Source organism: Syngnathus acus, chromosome 2 (genome assembly GCF_901709675.1).
Source record: "Syngnathus acus chromosome 2, fSynAcu1.2, whole genome shotgun sequence".
NCBI classification, from domain to species: domain Eukaryota; kingdom Metazoa; phylum Chordata; class Actinopteri; order Syngnathiformes; family Syngnathidae; genus Syngnathus; species Syngnathus acus.
In genome coordinates, this window is record NC_051088.1 from 16,259,468 (window position 1) to 16,277,398 (window position 17,931).

The 17,931-nt window shown below is 43.2% G+C and overlaps 3 protein-coding genes and 1 long non-coding RNA gene across 8 annotated transcripts; 2 read left to right on the forward strand and 2 right to left on the reverse strand.

The window, feature by feature from the left end:
- Window positions 1–47: 47 nt before the first annotated feature.
- On the reverse strand, window positions 48–5,244 carry cxxc1a (CXXC finger protein 1a). Of its 5 annotated transcripts, none has more exons than XM_037240878.1 (15): window positions 5,088–5,244; window positions 4,272–4,390; window positions 3,950–4,050; window positions 3,724–3,839; window positions 3,484–3,642; window positions 2,995–3,168; window positions 2,823–2,927; window positions 2,463–2,562; window positions 2,297–2,432; window positions 1,924–2,131; window positions 1,637–1,747; window positions 1,512–1,561; window positions 1,288–1,384; window positions 913–1,065; window positions 48–504 (listed from the first exon to the last, which is right to left on the reverse strand). In XM_037240878.1, exons 1-15 carry the CDS (start codon window positions 5,088–5,090, stop codon window positions 358–360), a joined length of 1,779 nt encoding a protein of 592 aa, XP_037096773.1. In that variant the 5' UTR covers window positions 5,091–5,244; the 3' UTR covers window positions 48–357. The 5 variants fall into 5 exon arrangements, with proteins under 5 accessions (XP_037096773.1, XP_037096764.1, XP_037096754.1 ...); XM_037240869.1 differs by having other exon boundaries at window positions 2,297–2,435; window positions 2,472–2,562; window positions 2,995–3,195; XM_037240859.1 differs by having other exon boundaries at window positions 2,297–2,429; window positions 2,995–3,195.
- Window positions 5,245–5,607: 363 nt separating this feature from the next.
- Window positions 5,608–8,789, forward strand: zgc:113363 (uncharacterized protein LOC791449 homolog). Its single transcript, XM_037280426.1, has 4 exons — window positions 5,608–5,720; window positions 6,387–6,493; window positions 6,597–6,812; window positions 7,809–8,789. The coding sequence occupies exons 2-4, from the start codon at window positions 6,388–6,390 to the stop codon at window positions 8,069–8,071; spliced, it is 585 nt and encodes a 194-aa protein (XP_037136321.1). The 5' UTR covers window positions 5,608–5,720; window position 6,387; the 3' UTR covers window positions 8,072–8,789.
- A 1,224-nt stretch (window positions 8,790–10,013) lies between these two features.
- tfe3a (transcription factor binding to IGHM enhancer 3a) lies at window positions 10,014–17,375 on the reverse strand. The gene is made up of 11 exons (XM_037280413.1): window positions 17,170–17,375; window positions 14,801–14,899; window positions 14,556–14,627; window positions 14,305–14,470; window positions 13,335–13,505; window positions 12,858–12,956; window positions 11,580–11,700; window positions 11,121–11,177; window positions 10,961–11,036; window positions 10,735–10,882; window positions 10,014–10,628 (listed from the first exon to the last, which is right to left on the reverse strand). The coding sequence occupies exons 1-11, from the start codon at window positions 17,280–17,282 to the stop codon at window positions 10,302–10,304; spliced, it is 1,449 nt and encodes a 482-aa protein (XP_037136308.1). The 5' UTR covers window positions 17,283–17,375; the 3' UTR covers window positions 10,014–10,301.
- Window positions 13,485–15,497, forward strand: LOC119139615. Its single transcript, XR_005101387.1, has 2 exons — window positions 13,485–13,579; window positions 13,933–15,497. It is a non-coding gene; the product is annotated as an uncharacterized LOC119139615 (long non-coding RNA).
- Window positions 17,376–17,931: the final 556 nt, after the last annotated feature.

Sequence of the window (17,931 nt, forward strand, 5' to 3'; positions counted from 1 at the left end):
AGCTGATAACATTCCCCTTCCAAATAAATCTTTTGTAATGTCTTGGGTTTTAATTGTATTCACAATGATATCTGTTTGTGACCAAATAAAATCTTGGCTTGCTTAATTTCCCATTGAAATGTACCACATATTTTCCACCCCTTTTACAGCCTTAACAAACCACATGCAGAACAGCATAGAAACAATAAAATAATGAAAATACAAAAATAGAAAAGTAATGCATTATCACACCAATATAAAACAACATTATGGTAAAACGTAAGCATTTAAAACCTTCAAAATTGTATTTGATGTACTTTAAAATGAACAATGTTCAGAGTTCTTTGTAGTGTGCCGGTGATGACAAAAGCTGCGTCTCTAGCGGTCTTTGGCAGAGCGCAGGTCGGTGGTTACCGGGTCATGTTGGATAGTTTGGTGGAGCATGAGAGCCAGCAAACCTGCACGGTTGGTCATGGCGGCCCGCAGGTTCCTCTCCTGCTCAAACAGCTCGTCCAGTTTGTACCACTGGCGACAAATAAATGGCGTAAGCAGAGTAGTAAAGAGAGTAAAGGTACTCACAATCTGTACATACACTGTACTAGTTCAGAACATCTGATTTGCAATCACAATAATACTGCATAAAAGAGGGAAAACTGTTTGAATGGAATTAATTTTCCTCATGTTTGTTTTACACCACTCGTTTTCCCTTTTTTGCTAAATGGCAGGTATATGACTCATGTTCCTTATCATCAATATGTATGATCACTTTTATACATTTATACTTCTTCAACATTTCATAATTCCCGTTTCATGAGCACCAACAGGTGTATGTTTCTGTGTGGAACCTGTGCATGTGCTGGGAACACCGACAGCTCTCTGAGCTGTTTCAAACTCCCCGTCTGGCCCATAAAAATACACAGGAGCTTTACATACCACTCGGACTCTCTCCAGGTCCACCTCGGCACGCCGGAGCTTCTCCCAGCAGTAGTGTTTGTTGCACTTTCTCTTGGAGACCCGACAGAACTCGCCGGTGGGTTCAAAGACGTCTTTGACGAGAGGGCAGCCGCACACCTCATCCACTGCCACCTGGATGACATGCACAAACATTAGCAAACAAAAAGCAAAACTCCTTTTGAATATTGTCAACGTTATTTACATTTTCCAAAGATGGATGGAATTTCGGGATAAAGTATATGAGCATATAAACCGATAAGCTTTTATCGCGCAGCCCTGATGCCATCCTAACGTACAAGCTGAGAACTAGAAGTCCAGTCCCAGCCACTTGAAAGACAAAGAAGCAAAACAAACCTTTGGATCTCTGGAATGTTCCGGACATAACACCTGCAGTCGCTTGCAGTAGGTCTTGCTGTGAGGATTATAGACGTCGCAGAACAGACGCGTAGCTCTGTACGAGACGTGAAAAATACCATAGTCATTTTACATTTGAACATGGCGAAAAGTTCCAAAAAATGTATTTATGTGTGATAACTGAGACAGGCATGAGCATGTGGAAAGAAGGCGGCTGCACTCACCCTTCAATCCGCGTAGGGTACATGGATCCAAAGGAAGTCTGACTTTCGTACTATTAGGACAAAGGTAAGCCGTGGTCAGAGATGGTAAAATTGACAAAGTTGGAGACAGGCTGACCTTTACTGACCTTTGCGTAACACCTCTCCATGTGTCTAAGTGCTACCTTGGGGTTGACTGGATGGCTGCAGGACACGCAGAAAATTTGAAGGTCTGTGTCATCGCCATCGCCTTCGTTGGCCTTTGCACACAAGTGACAGCTTTTATTCATTTTTTTGAATGCCGAGAAGCATTCTTGAGCTTTTCTGCACCAAAAACAACATTCTATTATTGGTCCACCGCTTTTTTTGCCCTTCTGAAAATTTCTACAAAATGTTTTTTTCTGTTTCTATATTATAAAAGAATAATTTTATGTACCTCCTCGTCATGTTGCACCTGGTTAAGTTTCGAGTTAGCAATGATGCCTTCCAGCTCGTGGAAGCGCTTTTCCATCAGAGTGAGGCGCAGCCTGGTGGCCTGTTGCTCCTTCCTGATTCGCTCCAACTGTCTCCGCCCCATCTCCTCGGCAACGCAGGGGCTTTGCTGCCATTGCTGGATTCTCTGAGGGACGATTTCATAGATGCGGCTGTGCACAACAAATGTCACGTTAGTGCTTCATGGTGACTGCTGGAATGTAATGACATGGAAAGGGGTATACATATATCATCGTGATACGGCATGTGTATGAGTGAGGTGGAACAAGTCACATTACAAGTGTGTAATCCACAGGTGCATTTGAGGTGCGACTCACTTGGCCGCGAGCTTCATGCCACAATTGTCTGAGCAGTACTTAGAGGAGGTCCTTGCCGGTTGGACGCAGCCAGGCCCGAGACACTGGCGCAGAGTACTGCCGAGCTCCTTTGCGTCAGCCTCTCCTCCTCCTCCTCCTCCTCCACCACCTCCTCCACCTCCTCCACCTCCTCCACCTCCTCCTCTTTCACTGTGTCGTACGCGTCCCCTGTGTCGCTGCTTTGCCTTGTGACGCCGCACCTCCTCTTTGGGAGCGGAGAGTGATTTCTGTGGACAAAGACATAATCAGTTATGAGCCATACCAGCGTGAATTAGTGTGCTACGGTGTTTTGGACATGTAAGCAGTATTACATACATGCAACAGATGTTCTATGTATGCTAGATGTACAACAAACATTGAATGCGTGCTACAGGTATGAACATGTGCGCTACAAGTGTTACAAATACTTCATATGTGCTACATGTGACGTGTGTGTACTAAGGGCATGTGCTGCAAGTGGTGTTTTGTGTAGGACAATGGGACTCACCTTCTTCTCTGGCTTCTTCTCTCGTCTCTTCACATGTTTCACCTTCACCGCCTTTTTTCTGAGTGACTCCTCCTCCTCCTCTTCCTCCTCTCCACTGTGCCACAGCTGCAACAGAAAGACTTGTCATTGGAAGCGCCAATGGAAACCGACGGGCCCTGAATTATTCACTGACCAGGTCGCTGAATCCAGCAGCTTTGTACTGCTGGTAGAGCTCCATCTCACTTTCACTGAACACATCTTCCTCCTCTTCCTCCTCTGTAAGATCCCCGCCGTGTTTCCTGTAGCGCTCCCGTCGCCTCATTGCATTGCGTCGATTCATCTCCTCTTCTTTGTTGCGAAGCATCTTCTGCTCCACACCAGGAACATGCCACATCTTATGCAAAAAACTCAATTTATTTCGCTCACCACAGACCCAAGGCTGCTACAGGTGTTGCATGTGTGCTAGCGCTGTGTGCTACATATGTTTTAGGCTTGCTACTGGTGTGAATGCATGTGCTGCATGAGATACAGGTGTTACATGAGTTACATGTGCGCCACAGGTGTTACATGTCCGTAGCAAGTGTTACCTGTGTGCTACAGGTGTGAACATTTGTTGAACAGGTGTTAAATGTGTGCTATAGATGACAACTGCAATCACTGGTTCAACATTGTGACCACTCACTCGTGCACGGAACTGGCACTGCCTCAGTCGACACTTCTGGCGTATCTTGTTAGGTCCTCCAAACTTCTTCATGTCTTTGCAAAAATCGCAAGTGGCGCAGTCTTGTGTCCTCAAACAGGCCTCACACTCGCCGCACATGCGAGCAGACCGTTTGATTTGCTAGACAGAGGCAGGACAGAAAAAACAATCATGAACTTTTTTCAGCGCCGTGACATGCTTTGTTCTTGCTTGCCGACCCACTTGTGCGCTACGCCTGCTGTCGCTCATGGACTGAAAGGGTGAGCTCCCGTCCTCCTCGGCCTCAGACGCCTTTGTCTTCTTCTGACGATACTTAATCTCCAGAGATGGGTCACCGTCTGAAATGGGCAGTAGTTAACATTCCACATGTACTCCTGACCACAATATTTGATGTGAGTAGTGTTATATTTGTGTTTTGGGATTGACAAAGTCCAAAAAGACAAGTCACCTCGACAAGATGGACAGAACCACACTCGGATGGCTTTGGCCGCCTTCTCGGACACGCCCACACAGCCACCATGGAACCACTCTGCGCAGCCGTCGCAGCCTCTGATTGGACGACAATGTTTTTGGTAGGCATACTGTACAGTGTTTATCAAATGTAATCGCGCACCTGCAATAAAGACAGCAGCGAGCATCATGTGCTGCTTTATTCCACAGATACGGGTGCTACAGCTGATACATGTATGATACAGATGTTACATGTGTTCTATAGGTGTTTATGTAATGCAGGTGCGAATCATTTTTAGGGTGTAGATTGAGTGGATTACATCATGAAGCAGTTGATATCAGGTCTTCTGCAGACACAGTAGACGGGCCCCTTTGGCGTTTCCACTGTAACGACTCCTTTATCATCCTCATCAGGATGAAGATCTGACGCTTCTCCCGCCTTTAAGACAGACAGATACACAACTTCTTAGCTTTAACTGTTTTTCTTCGCACGATTTTGGAAAACAACCTCTGAGTAAATTAAATTAAAATTTATAGAGAATAGGTTGCATACAGTAGTTACTGTATATGTATATCCTCCTTCGGTGCAAAATAAAATACATTTTCCGCCAAAACAGTGGTCCACGAGTTGCTTCTTGATTATAATGGAAAAAAACAGTTGAAAACCCCTGTATTAGATTAAAGGGAAAACCACCCACTTATTGTGATTTATATGAATTGTCCTGTAATTTGAGTGGTTGAACTCTTGGGCTTTGTGTGACACCTTAACTACAAAGAGTTTCACAGACCTAGTGGAGAGAAACTAAACAGGCCAAATGGGCAGCAGAAGTCCAAATGTGCATTGTTTACAAGTATTGTGAAAATGTATATTATTTTCTTCTTCCTACGAATGTCAGAGTTTTGTGCTTTTATACAGATTGGTTGAATCGGTGCTCAATCATAAGAAGTCTCTATTTTCCACAAGTATCTGTACATACTTCAAGTTCTACTTTTGCAACCTCTGAAGATGGCAAAAGAAGAACGAACGGACGAACAAACAATAACGTGCACGAAGAAGAATGGAGCCCCAAAACATACGAGTAGCGGCCGCCAATGCGTCGTAGTTTTTCTTTCGACTTCTACATTACAAGACTCACCATCACTTGGTTGGAAGCCAAATGGCACGTTTTAGTCACGAAATTCCATCAGCAGTCTTCCCTTAATCCGACTTCATCCTCCTTTCTTCACAGCATCAGTTGGTCGTAGCATCTTCGGCCACGTTTTCTTCTTTTTTTTCTCTTTTTTGCTGTAGCAGAGTGGCAGCGACACCTGCAGGTCACACAAATAAATACAACCAAAATGGGCTTTATGCACTCGTTTAAAACGGTAATCCTTTATATGAAAAACATTTTTTTGGATTATTTCTTAAAACTGTTTTATTGCTGCTTCTAACAGTAGAACATTTGTCCCCAATCAAAAAAATATGTCAATATTTAATTATTAAAGAAAAGAAAAGAAAAGAAAAGAAAAGAAAAGAAAAGAAAAGAAAATCATATAGGTAGCAATATTAAAATCTAATTGTGCAGTTCAATTGTCCGAATTAACAAGACCGTAATTGAAGTGTAATTTCGTCACCTCAACTACATTTCGTGTGCGCAACCAAGAGGGTAGTGAGGTGGGCGTTTACACGCGATACGCACGCACACGACCACCCATCCAATTTCATACAGTGCCGGACACAAACGCGCACATGCCTTTAAAGAGGGCAAAGCAGCGTGCGGAGGCTGAAGGTTGGTTTTCAGGCAAATATATTGGACATCCTTTAACGAGTTAATTTAATTTACTAACAGCGCTTATTATTATTATTATTATTATTATTATTATTATTATTATTATTATTATTATGCATGGACTTGTGTAGTGTTTTACTGTGCTTAAAATCTGCTAGTTTAAAAGTTATCTGAACGTAAAAATAAAGAAGTGTTAACCTTGTTTAAAAAGACAATACTGTATAAAAGTTATTTTTTGAATATTTGCCAACAAATAATAGTTGAGCGTCTGGAGGGGCTGCATAAGTCTGAAATTAAACAAGTCTTTCCGTTCCTGCCTTTATCTATTTACTAATCCGAGTGAGTGCTTCTGAATTTTGCCATCACAATTGTGACACCACAGTAACAGAATAAACATGTGGTGGCTGAAACTTTCATCACGTTAAAGCCAAAAGGTAAGCAGAGCTGCAATGTTAAGATAGCACAGTGTTACCAGCATTTCTTTCTTATGATAAGAACGTTTTCAAAAAGGTGAACGTTCTGGAGTTGCACTGTCCAACAGACCGCCGTAAAAAGTTTTAACATTGAGTCATTTTTCCTGACTTTCTGATTGTCTTATTCAGTTTAGTAACACAAATCTTGCCAAAACTAATCAATTCAGCGTATTCTTTGTCTCCCATTGGCCAGGATGGACGTGATGACGTCGCACTCCGACGCGACTGTGGATTCCGACCAGTCAGGGTGCATCTCCAGCCAGCCGATAGCCTGTAGACCATCCCTGCTCCAATGTGCAGGTGAGGTGACCGCAGACATATTGCAACAAAAGCATATGAAGAATAGTTAATGATGCTAAGCTTAGCTTACTAACTCATTAACTTCACCTTTCAACACGTGCAGGCCAGCATGGCTCTCTGGAAACTCATACGGAAGTGGATGTCCAAATAAATATGCCCCACTGTAATGTCATCAACAACGTCAATTTAGGAGTAGACAAGTTGCCACGGGCTGCTCCCCCACCTTTGGCTCCCACCAATCAGAAACATCTCTCCTCCAGTAAAAGCCACACCTCCAACAAAACAAATAGCACCCTCATTGAAGAAGTAGCAAGAGACGGTGAGTACTATAGCATCCATCTACCTGTCCGTCCGAATCGCAGTCTTTGGGCAGTAGGCGGGCGGGGTACAGCAATCACACATAAAATTCACCATTAACACTCACAATTACACCTAAGCATAATTTAGAGTGCTCAGTTCACCCAGCTTGTTAGCATGCCTGCTTCACAGTTCAGGGGTTGCGGGTTCAATTCCAACTCCGGCCCTCCTTGTGTGGAATTTTTATGTTCTCCCCGTGCCTGCGCGGGTTTTCTCCAGGTACTCCGGTTTCCTCCCACATCCCAAAAACCTGCTTGGTAGGCCGATTGCGCACTCCAAATTTCCCATTGGCGTGTAGCGAATACGATTGGTTGTTTGTCACTGTGCCCTGCGATTGGCTGGCAACCAGTTCAGGGTGTTCCCCATCTACTGCCTGATGACTGCTGGGATAGGTTCCAGCACGCCCGTGACACCTGTGGGGATAAGGGGTACAGATAATGGATGGATGGAGTTCACCTATGGAGTTTTTGGAATGTGGGAGGATGAAACCCACGCATGCACGGGGAGAACATGTAACCGAAACACAGGAAGGTCGGAGCCTGAAATCAAACCCACGACCTCTGTGAGGCAGACGTGCTAACCAGTCCACCACCATGCCGCTGAGTGCTTTAAATAAAAATGATTCATTATTAAAAGTATTTTTGTTTATGTAGAAATATGGTAGCTCCTATGACTAATATAAAGGAAAAAAGCTGGCACTGAAAATATGTATAATTTCATTTTTTTTTTTTTTTTACCCGCTATACGTTCAAGAATTAACAAAATGATATTTTACACTAATGACAACAATGGGTGTTAGTCAAAAATGTGTTTTCTACATTATTGAGGGATGTAACTGACAGGAAGTTGAAAGATCAACACACACCCATTTATCAGCGGGACACCTTCAACGTGAACCTTATCTCTGCCGGGCATGGGTGCACATGAAAACACACACTGACTGCATACTCCTCCACAGACTGTTGCGTCCACTGCCTGCTGGCGTGTCTCTTCTGCAACTTTCAATCCATGTGTGGGGCAGTGGAGAGGTGCGTGACTTGCGGAGGGGGCCTGTCCGGCTCCTGCGGATTCATTGACACCTGCTGCTGGTGCTGCTGCTGCTGTTGCTGGGACGAGGCTTGTGTGGAACCGTTGGATTGTGGAATAGTGGAGGAGTGCTGCAGCTCGGCAGACTGTTTGGAGATGTGTTTGGAGTGTTGCGCCATATGTTTCCCTTCTTAGACTGACCAATTAGAGGCTTAAAAGAGATGTCCCTCCAAATTTCACAATGGAGTCTTGTTTCCTCATTGTTTGACACTGGGAACACTTGGAGTCGAGGAGTCATGTGACGCTTCCTAACACAGGCTACAGAACAATCCATTAAGTAGCAATTACACGCACTTATCTACCTGTCAATTGTTTGTCTACGTGTGCCTAATTGTGCAAGTTTTGCGGAATCCCAAGTCAACTCAGCGTGATTGACATCTCAGAAGGAACGAGCCGGCCAGAACAGGAAGTGTGGCTGTGGTTGTCCATTTATGAAACATCCAAATAGGAAACAGGAAGGTGACTGAAAAGACAACGTGAGCTGATGGAGCTAACCTTTGAGCCCGGACAGCCAACATCAAACACATGCGCGCATATTCATGCACAAGCATGTTCTCGTGGTGAATTTACCTCCAGTTATTGCAAAATGTAGAGAAAAGATCTAAAACCATTTTTAAATGATGTAAACTCTGCGGGCATCAAATGGGTTCTTTTTTCTCCTATTTTTTTTCCCAATACATGGCATATAGTAAATCCACGCAAGGAACTATGAGGACATTTCACGGGCTTCAATGAGTCAACAGTGCTTTTGGAAAAAAGACTTTTTCTCATTTTATTTCTATATAAAGTTTCTATATATAGATATGATACAATGTTACATGATTGTAAACAACAATAAAGACGACTCCCTTTATGATCCAGACAGCATAGCGTCAGTTGCTATAGTAAGCAGATCATTTTCAGTATTAAAAAGAAAACAACAACAAACAAAAAATATTCATGAATAGTTCTAACCGCTCAACGGGGCAATGCTAATGGACCTGTTTGTTAGCAGCTGGATAGCATTAGCACATGCTAACACGGGTTTCTCTCTGGCAACTAACTGCTGATGGTTGCCGAGTATAATGAGCAGAGTACACACCTAAAATGTGACAACACGAATGTGGGCATTTGGTCCCCAAAAGGCTTGTACCATCGACAGAATGGTAAACAAAAAAAAACAAAAAAAATAGATCAACTGAGTTACACAAGAACTATTTGGAGTTGCATTCTCAGATTGGCTACATTCTTGGACTGAGTGCCTGTCAATCAGAAAACTAACACGTCCAACATTCATTTTCACATATGACCACGGAAGTCCACTCATTAAAAAATTATTTAAAAAACGTATATATCCAATTATATATATTATTAAAAAAAACATTTTTCAATTTCTTATGGCACTGACCTCCAAGTGGGAGCTGATAAGTCAGAGAGATAGATGATGGCGTGGTTACCACGGTAACCAAGGGGAAAAAAAGTATGGATGCAAAGTTGATAGAGAGAATGACAGGATTACTGTGGAGACATCGTGTGATAGCATGGCGATCATGGTGACAAGAGGGTGATGACATGGTTACCAAGTTGAAAGAGAGCAAGAATAGCATGATTATCATGGTGGCAGAGGGAGTGTGTTGTAGGGACCAGTACAGTGATAATATCGTTACCAAGGGCACAGAGTGGTAATGGCATTGTTACCGTGGTGTCAAAATTTATCGTATGGTTATCATGATGACAGAGGTTGGTGTGGTTACCATGATGATAAGGGGGTGATGTGGTTACCATGGTTATAGATCAGTGGTTCTTAACCTGGGTTTGATGGAACCCTAGATGTTCGGTGAGTTGGTCTCAGGAGTTCGGCAGAGCCTCCACTGCGGAGGTCCGAACACACCTGAATGTCGTGTAAATTCGTGATGACGCATATCTGAACTGGTCTCGCAAAGGCAACAGCAGAAGTCACATTGATTTGCAGGTACGTCATTTGAGTTCATGCATTGTGTTGGTTTTGTTCTTTGAACAAGCTGATGTTCATGCACGGTTCATTTTGTGCACCAGTAAACAACATCTATGTCTTGAATTTGAAAAAAAAATTACTATACGCATATGAAACTGGTGGGGTTCGGTACTTTCAACAAGGTTAAGAACCACTGTTATCGATAGTTATAGTATGGTTACCATGGTGACAGGTGGAATGTCATGTTACCATGGTGAAAAATGTGCGGTGACATGTTTGCATGGTGACAGAGGGGGTGGCAGAGGAGACTGATGTGGTTACCATGGTGACAGAGAGAATGGTGTGGTTACCATGGCGTATGGGAGATGATGAGGTTACAATTACCATGTAAGAGGGATGGTGGCATGGTTACCAAAGTGTCAGATGAAATGGTCAGAGGTCATCATCCATGCTGCTTCCCCTGCTGCTGCAACGGGATGCCCCACATGACAACATGGGGTCGGCACCGGCCGCAGGTGACATCAGGCCGCCATCCTCCATCAAGATATCTCCAAAGTCCTCCAGCGTTGCCAGCCCCGCATCGTTCATCAAGTCAGAGGAGAAAGTGTCGTCGCCACTTCCCTTCAGCTCGTTCAACTCTGCCAAGCCCAGCGTGTCCGACAATGGCGTCACAGAAGAGAGGAAGGCCTGCGGGTCGCTCGGGGTGCCATCACCACAGGAAAAAGGAACACCGTGGAGGCTTGCCTGGAGCTCCAACTCCTGAAAATAAGGAAATTGTGATAGGTTAGGGTTAGGCACGGATGACATGGTGTTTAAATCGGTTGGCAGGGGAAAGGTTTATGACTGACAAATGAGTGCCACTGACCTGTATGCGCAGCATCAGAGTTCTGTTGGTGTGTTCCAGTCTCTTATGTCTTTCTTCCATGACACGAGCTCGTTGTTGTTCCTTCTGAAGTCTTCGGATGTAATCCACCGAAGCCTTCAGGATGCTTCCTTTGTTCCACCTGGCATCCCTGTCCAATCACAAGGCCTCGTTAGCACTCAAGTCTTAATGAACGATGACCAATGAGAGGGTGGACGTGATTACTGACGGTTCGGGCGTCTTGGGAACGAGTGCACCCAATTCTTTGATGCGGTCGTTGATGTTGAAGCGTCGTCGTCGCTCAACTGAAAAATAAAGAGCAGCTCTAATTATCTGGTTCACGTGGTTTAGGTTGTCAATGACATGTATGGTCTAAGTTAGGAACTCACTCAGGTTGTGATTGTCTTTCTTCTGTCGTTCCTTCATCAGCGCTTTCGTCTCCACATCTGAAAAGCCATCATCATGTTCATATAAAAATAAGAGTTTTTTTCTCAAACAGATAAGTGTTTCTTTAGAAAAACAAATGTTTTACAAAGTACATATATTTTCTACTTGCATTATTTCCTCATGAGAAGTGATTTGTTGCACTTTGGAGATTGTGCTGTTGTGTTGAACAGGAAGTAAGAAGTGATGACAATGTCAAAATTGAGCCTAAGGATGTACGAAGTAGTGCTGACTTATCAAAGTGAATAAAGAACACAGCCTTCCTCTGTGTCAGTCGAGCAATGGGGAGGATCTCAACATGGCCAATCGGCTGCAGACTCTCAAACATTAGAAATGGCCAAATGTTTTAGTCAAATGTTGTGTTAGGGTTGTAAGAATGGAAACACCAAAGCGCAGCAACCCACTGTTCAGCTCTCGCTTGACGGTGAGCAGGTCAGCTGGGCAACTGTTGCTTATTGCGACGGGCGTGACCTTCCCGCCGCTCTCCTCAAAGACGTCTGGCATGTTTCCCGCCGCCGTCGGCAGCTAGAATGACCAATCAGAGCACAAAATCAAATACCGACAGATGACGTCACTCAGGTGGGTACCGTGACTTGTGTGAGTGTCTACTAACAAGAAAATTAAGTCTAACAGCGGACAGGGTGGAACAACTTGTAGAGTGGCGAGAAGGAAAATTCTCAGTCGGGCACATATTAAACAGATCACATGACATGCCCAAATGCAAATACTCCCAACCACTACTTTGACACCTCAGCCAATCGTTATTATACATTACAATCAGGAGGTATTGCTAGTAACACCGTTTGCTAATGCTAACGTGCTAACATTACTGTTCTGTTTAGTTTTTTGGCTTGACATGATCGTGCTTGAAAGTAGGTTTTTTACTCTGGAACTGCAAACAGATTTGCTGCCAAGTAACTGCCTGGGAAATTATGTAAATGACCTCCACTGTTGAGTGACAGTGTGGCAGACTTGCAGCAGAGCACGCTTCACAGACACATTTACAGAAATAGGATAAAAAATAAAGATAGCTTTCCTAATATGTGCCTTTCAAATCACACTTTAGTTGCGGCATTCTCATAACTTAAGATGGCATCAAGCGATGCTAAATGCTATTTAAAGAAAATCAACAGCAAAGTAACATAACTGTCAATTTCACTTCATGTTTGAAATAATAAACTTCTGCCTCTTTGTTTTGTGTGTGAAAGTTACAAAAATCCCTACTGAGATGAAACAATATTAAAAAAAAAGCTTGTCTCCTTGTTGTAACATTTAAGGACAAAAACATTACCTCTGCTTTATGTCTCCTTTTATCATGTTCCTGCAGGAAAACTAAAATCCTCATCGCGTAACACCAACACAAGCACACAGACACACACACACATGCACACAGGGTTATCAGTCAAACTGCTCCAGTCTCTTTCTCTTCAGCGACTGTTAAAAAAATGAGGAAACGACCCTTAAGAAGAAGAGCCCAAAACTTCCCACAGCAGCCTTTTTAGCAGATGCACACGTGCACAAACACGCACAAGTGCCCAGGAAGAGGAAGGAGTCAGATCTGTGTAAGCAGCAGAGGCAGCATACCATACAGGCAAGAAAACGCCACCTAATCATTTTTTTTTTTTTGTTTCGCCCTCGGAGTCACACACACGCGCACACACGCACAGGGCGCTCGGCATTACCGTTGTGGCAACCTGCTGCCGCGAGTCGAGCAGCGTCAGGAAGTCGTCACTGAGGCTGGACTCCAGACTGATGATGTCATCAATGACAGTCTCCTCCATCTTGAAGAATCAATCAAAAAGGAATTTGACCCTTTAGGGTTGAATTACGCAGTCTGGACGTGGATTTCTCAGACAAATGACTGATAAAGTTGGACATGAAAAACACACACATCCTCTTTTTATCCACATGCTATTAGCCAACACAGATATATTTTCATAGACTGGCACCCTTGCAGAAAATGGTAAAGGTTGTGAAAATATAAGCAGTGAAAAGTGCTGATTAATTGTAAAGGGGAAAAAATATGGACTCTCGAAGTGGGCCGGCATTTGAATATTATATATATTATAGTTTTCGAGAACCAGCCATTACTTATTTGAACATTTGGTTAATTGTGCCGATGTCATGTGGACCTAACTTGACGCTCCACTCTGCATTACCTCCATTTTTGGGCTGCTGACAGCATGCCGGCTGTTGAGGGAGGAGCCCGATGATGGTCCAGAAGCGTTGCGGCTAGCAGGTCTGACGGCGGAGGAAAGGTACTGCCGTACCTGTTGTTTCTGGGCCTGCTCAATGTGGTACCGCGTAGGGTTTTCCAAGTGGGTTTGCACCTGAGGGATGCCGGGAGGTCAGCATGCTGTACAAGTGCTAATACATAGAAGTAACACGTTCACAAGCACATGCAGTAAGTCTTTTATGGTCATGATACAGTATTTGTTTTGTCTTAAGTTGGTACTTTATTGTTTCAAAGACAAAGGAAAAGCACAGTGTAACCTTGCATGTTGCCTTTCATGATTTTCTTATTTGATGTAAAACAAAAAATCCTTGAATCTAATTATAACAACATTCTGGGTTCTTAGAAAACCTCTTTTTAGGGGACGTCACTTAAAGTTGGGCTGAGAGGTCCCAACGGGGAACCAGTTCTTTCTTAGAATTTGGAGAACTGAGCTTCAGGGCACAAAGCAACGAAACACGAATCCTGAATCTCATACCATGTCTACGAAAAAAAAAAGCAAATTTCTTGAATCTTTCGCACAGGGAGAAGCTAGATGACGCGGATGAAGTGGCTAACTGCCACTTGCCTTCTTCAACGTGTCAGTTTGTGGTAAAACGCTAGCGTGGTAAGCTAGTAAGTGTCACACTCACCCCGTGTTGGTGTGTTTGTTGCATAAGCTATTGGTACTCCTGGAAGCTTAAGGTTGAAAGGAAGTAGCTTGCTGCTTGAACAGTTAGTTTTGTTCTGAAGAGTAAAGTGACATGACTTCCCCTTGTCTCCTCACCATTAACAGTATCTCTCCACTTGAAAGGCAAGTTGTTAAAGAAGTAATGTGGTTCAAGTCAAGTCAAGCCTTTCATAGTAAAAAGTCCTAAGTCATGAACCATTTAAGTCCCTCAACCTCTGACTCGTACCTTGAGCACCTCTACTGGAACCTGAGCTGGAGGTGCGCAGGGGGACGCACTGACGCAGACGGGGGACGACACCGAGCCGGCGGGCAACCGCAGAAGCTGCTGCTGTGCTTCCTTTTGTTGCTCCTCAAGAGCCTGCTGACGCATCAGATCCTGACGCAACAGGACCCTGCGGGTCAGAGCAGCCGTTAGTATTGGACCTCAGCGGCCATGACTGGGCCGTGATTGGGTTAGGAGAGAAGCCGGACGCTTACCTGGAGGACATGGCCACCGGCACAGATGAAGAGAATGACAAGGAGGAGGAAGAGGAGGCATTCACTGAAGTGCTGAGGAGACATCAAGAGACACAAATGTCTTCTTTTTTTATGTACACTACATTGGAATTGAATCATTACTTTATCACAGTTAATGATAAAGTTTGTCCATAATAAAAATGTTACAATGGCTGAAAATAATATACACTGTGCAGAGACACAAGTCCAGGAGCTGGTGGCATTACCTGCTGCGGATGGGCTGACTCTTGATCTGGTAGAAGGTGTCGTAGTCTGATGGCAGCAGGGCATCCACCTCAATGTCGGCGACGATGCCAGACTCCACTCTGAGCAAGCAGACACAACCGATCAATCAGAGGCCTCTTGGTTCATGCCAAAAAACACCCGTTTCATTCTCCTTTTAAAATTATATCATTTATAGTTCATAGTTTATAGTTCATATTTATTTAAGGTTACAAGGGTATGATTTAGATATATGTGTAGTAAATAATGATTCTTCAGTACGACTATGGTCTAGTATACGTGTAAGAATGCCTGGTGTCTTGAATGAGTGTTTTTTTTCATCCTCTTCCTCATTCCTGACCCCCACCCCCCTACCCCCCAAAAAATCTGTGTGCGTTTCAGCTGAGTCACTTCCTACTTCTCACCACAAAGACCCCCTCCTCCTCCTCTCTGCCCTCCAAAATTTCCATGGAACAAACATAGCTGTATCGGGACAGTAGGAAATCATGAGAAAGGTCTTGTAATTTTCCTTTCAGACGCGGTGTTTAGGTCTTTTGAAAGAAGGTTTTGGGGTCATTTGTTGTGCTGCGTTACTTTGTTGGTCATTAAAAAGAATGTATTGCCTTGTGGCATCTGGAAAGAGTTGGCAGGTCAACATTCAATTGGCAGAATGCAGTTAAAAAAAAAAAACGAAATTGCACACATTTTAAACATTCTGCACAGACACTAAATGTTGACATTAAGGGGAAAAAGATAGCATACATTTTATTTTTTACTTGCTTGTATACAGTTGGTTGTGTGCGCGAAAATATATATTTTTTTCCACACACACACACACACACACACACAAGAAGAGGAGGAGTTGGCGGCGGCAACTTCCTGAAGGATCAACTCTCCTTAATACTTATTTACAATTATTTTTTGACTTCTACGGTAAAGATGATTGATGCTGTATTAGAATAGGTTCTTTAAATTACTATGTTGATTATATAGTAAAATACAGTATGAATAAAAACAGGGAGTAAGTAATTTTCACTTCCCACTTTATTTTCACTTCCCTTTTGGGCTATATAATGAAACTTTTTATTTTGTTTTTGTGCAAGTATTTGTTATTAGTATTATAGTATGTGTTCAAAATAAAGTTTGTTAACTATCTGTGTCTGTGCAGACGATTATATGCACACAATACAGCCCTGCGTTTCTGTGGTGCTTGCTAACAAAGAATTAGAACAAGAGGGGTGTTGTGTATTGGCTTCTTTTTGTGTGGTTTATTTTTGTGACGTTATGTACACTTTGTCAGAAGAGTGACGGGTGGGGGGGGGGACCTGACTGGACTTGAGAAATCAGTAATATTTATGTGCAAAGTTCACAATGACATTGTAAGTTCATCCTTGATGTTTCAGAAGAGTTGAGTTGAGATTTCATTTGTTGAAAAATGAAGAGGATATTAACCAAAAATGGGGATCTTTAAAATGCACAGTATCTGCCCCCGACTCACCATCAAATAAGACTGGCATGCAGAATCAGAACAAATACTGATGACATAAAGTGGAATAAGTTTCTATCTATCATGCTAGCAAGATCACTGACTATAACAATTGCACTTTTCAGAATCGCATGAATGAATGCATGAATGAATGAACGAATGAATGAATTAACGGATGATGAATGGATGGATGAACGAATGAATGAATGAATGAATGAATGAATGAATGAATGAATGGGCCATGTTAACGAATGTCTTCCTTGGCCAGAGACTGGGCCAATGGGCCCTGGGGGGGAAGAACACCAAGCACCCTCAGGGTTAGTCAGTCATTGTATTCACCTTTTTTAACATTTAAGTATTTGTGATTGCACTTAAGTCCAAACAGAGAGTAGTTTTGACCCTGTCGTTATGACAGTATTATTGTACTGTCATTTTGCAATAACATCACCCATTTAAATTCCGTTTTTTTTTTTGGTAACATGAACTCCATCCATGAGTGAAATGAAAGATTTAAACATAACTTAATGCCAGTCCAGTTAACCAGTTTTGAGTTGCCTGATATTTCATCTTCAACACTTATTTTTGCACCAAACTGATGACAAAATTCTCTTATTTTGCCATTACAGCACACAGTGTACTTTCTTTTTTTTGGTATGCTAATCTTAAATATGTCCAAACCTGAACTAATTTCAAATTAACATTGTCCTGAGCCAGATCAGAATAGAATAAAAAACCCAGTGTTGAGGTTATTTCACCTTTGATACTTGACGCCGAAATGATAACGACATACACTAATTGTATTCTAAATAAGGTTTGCTAATCAATAAGACTTCCGGGTGCGCCTGAGTAGATCAAGTAAAGCTAACGGAACAAATAACGGTGACCCACCGAAGCACGTTGAGACTTTCAGCCGAGTCCAGGATGACAAACACGGTCTGCGGCTCGAGCGCACTTCGGCCCTGACCGCCGATCGATTCCCGGTCTGGACTGACGGAGGACATTTTTCCAGCTGTACCAAATATACGGCGCTTCCTTGCCAGACCGAAATAAACACTGAGGCTGATTTCCCAGCAGCCACCGCACCCCACTCCCCTAGTTTTTCTAGTTTCTACTCCCGAGGGTTGGACTACAGGAAAGGCCAATCGTTTTATAACCAATAGCATCGCAATCTCAAACCCTAAGAGCCAATCAGATGCCACTCTGCCTGCTTCCCTCGCCCTGCGTGGCGGCCATCTTGTTTGTTTTCGTTCATGGTGTGGATCGAATGGGCGTTTCGGGGAAAATCCGATGTGACGTCAGACCAATCGGCTGACCTACATAGACAGCTCAAGTGACCAATCAACAAGTCGACCTGCGCATGGTGGTGGGGCAAGGCGGAGCGGGGGATTGTGTTTCGCGTGTTTGTTTTTCTTATAACTGGATTTAATAAATACCTTTAAAGACGCCACTGTGGCACCATAGAGTGACGTCAGCCAGAGATTCATGTTTACATTTGGTTCATGGTCAATGGTTCATTTTTGGTTTAAATTTCGTATATACTGTAAATACAATTAGCAGAGAACCATCACCAACTTTGATCAACAATGTTCCTCTGTGAATATTATGAAGTAAAATCAAGGGGGTGAATGATCAAGAGTCCACTTTTCCCCT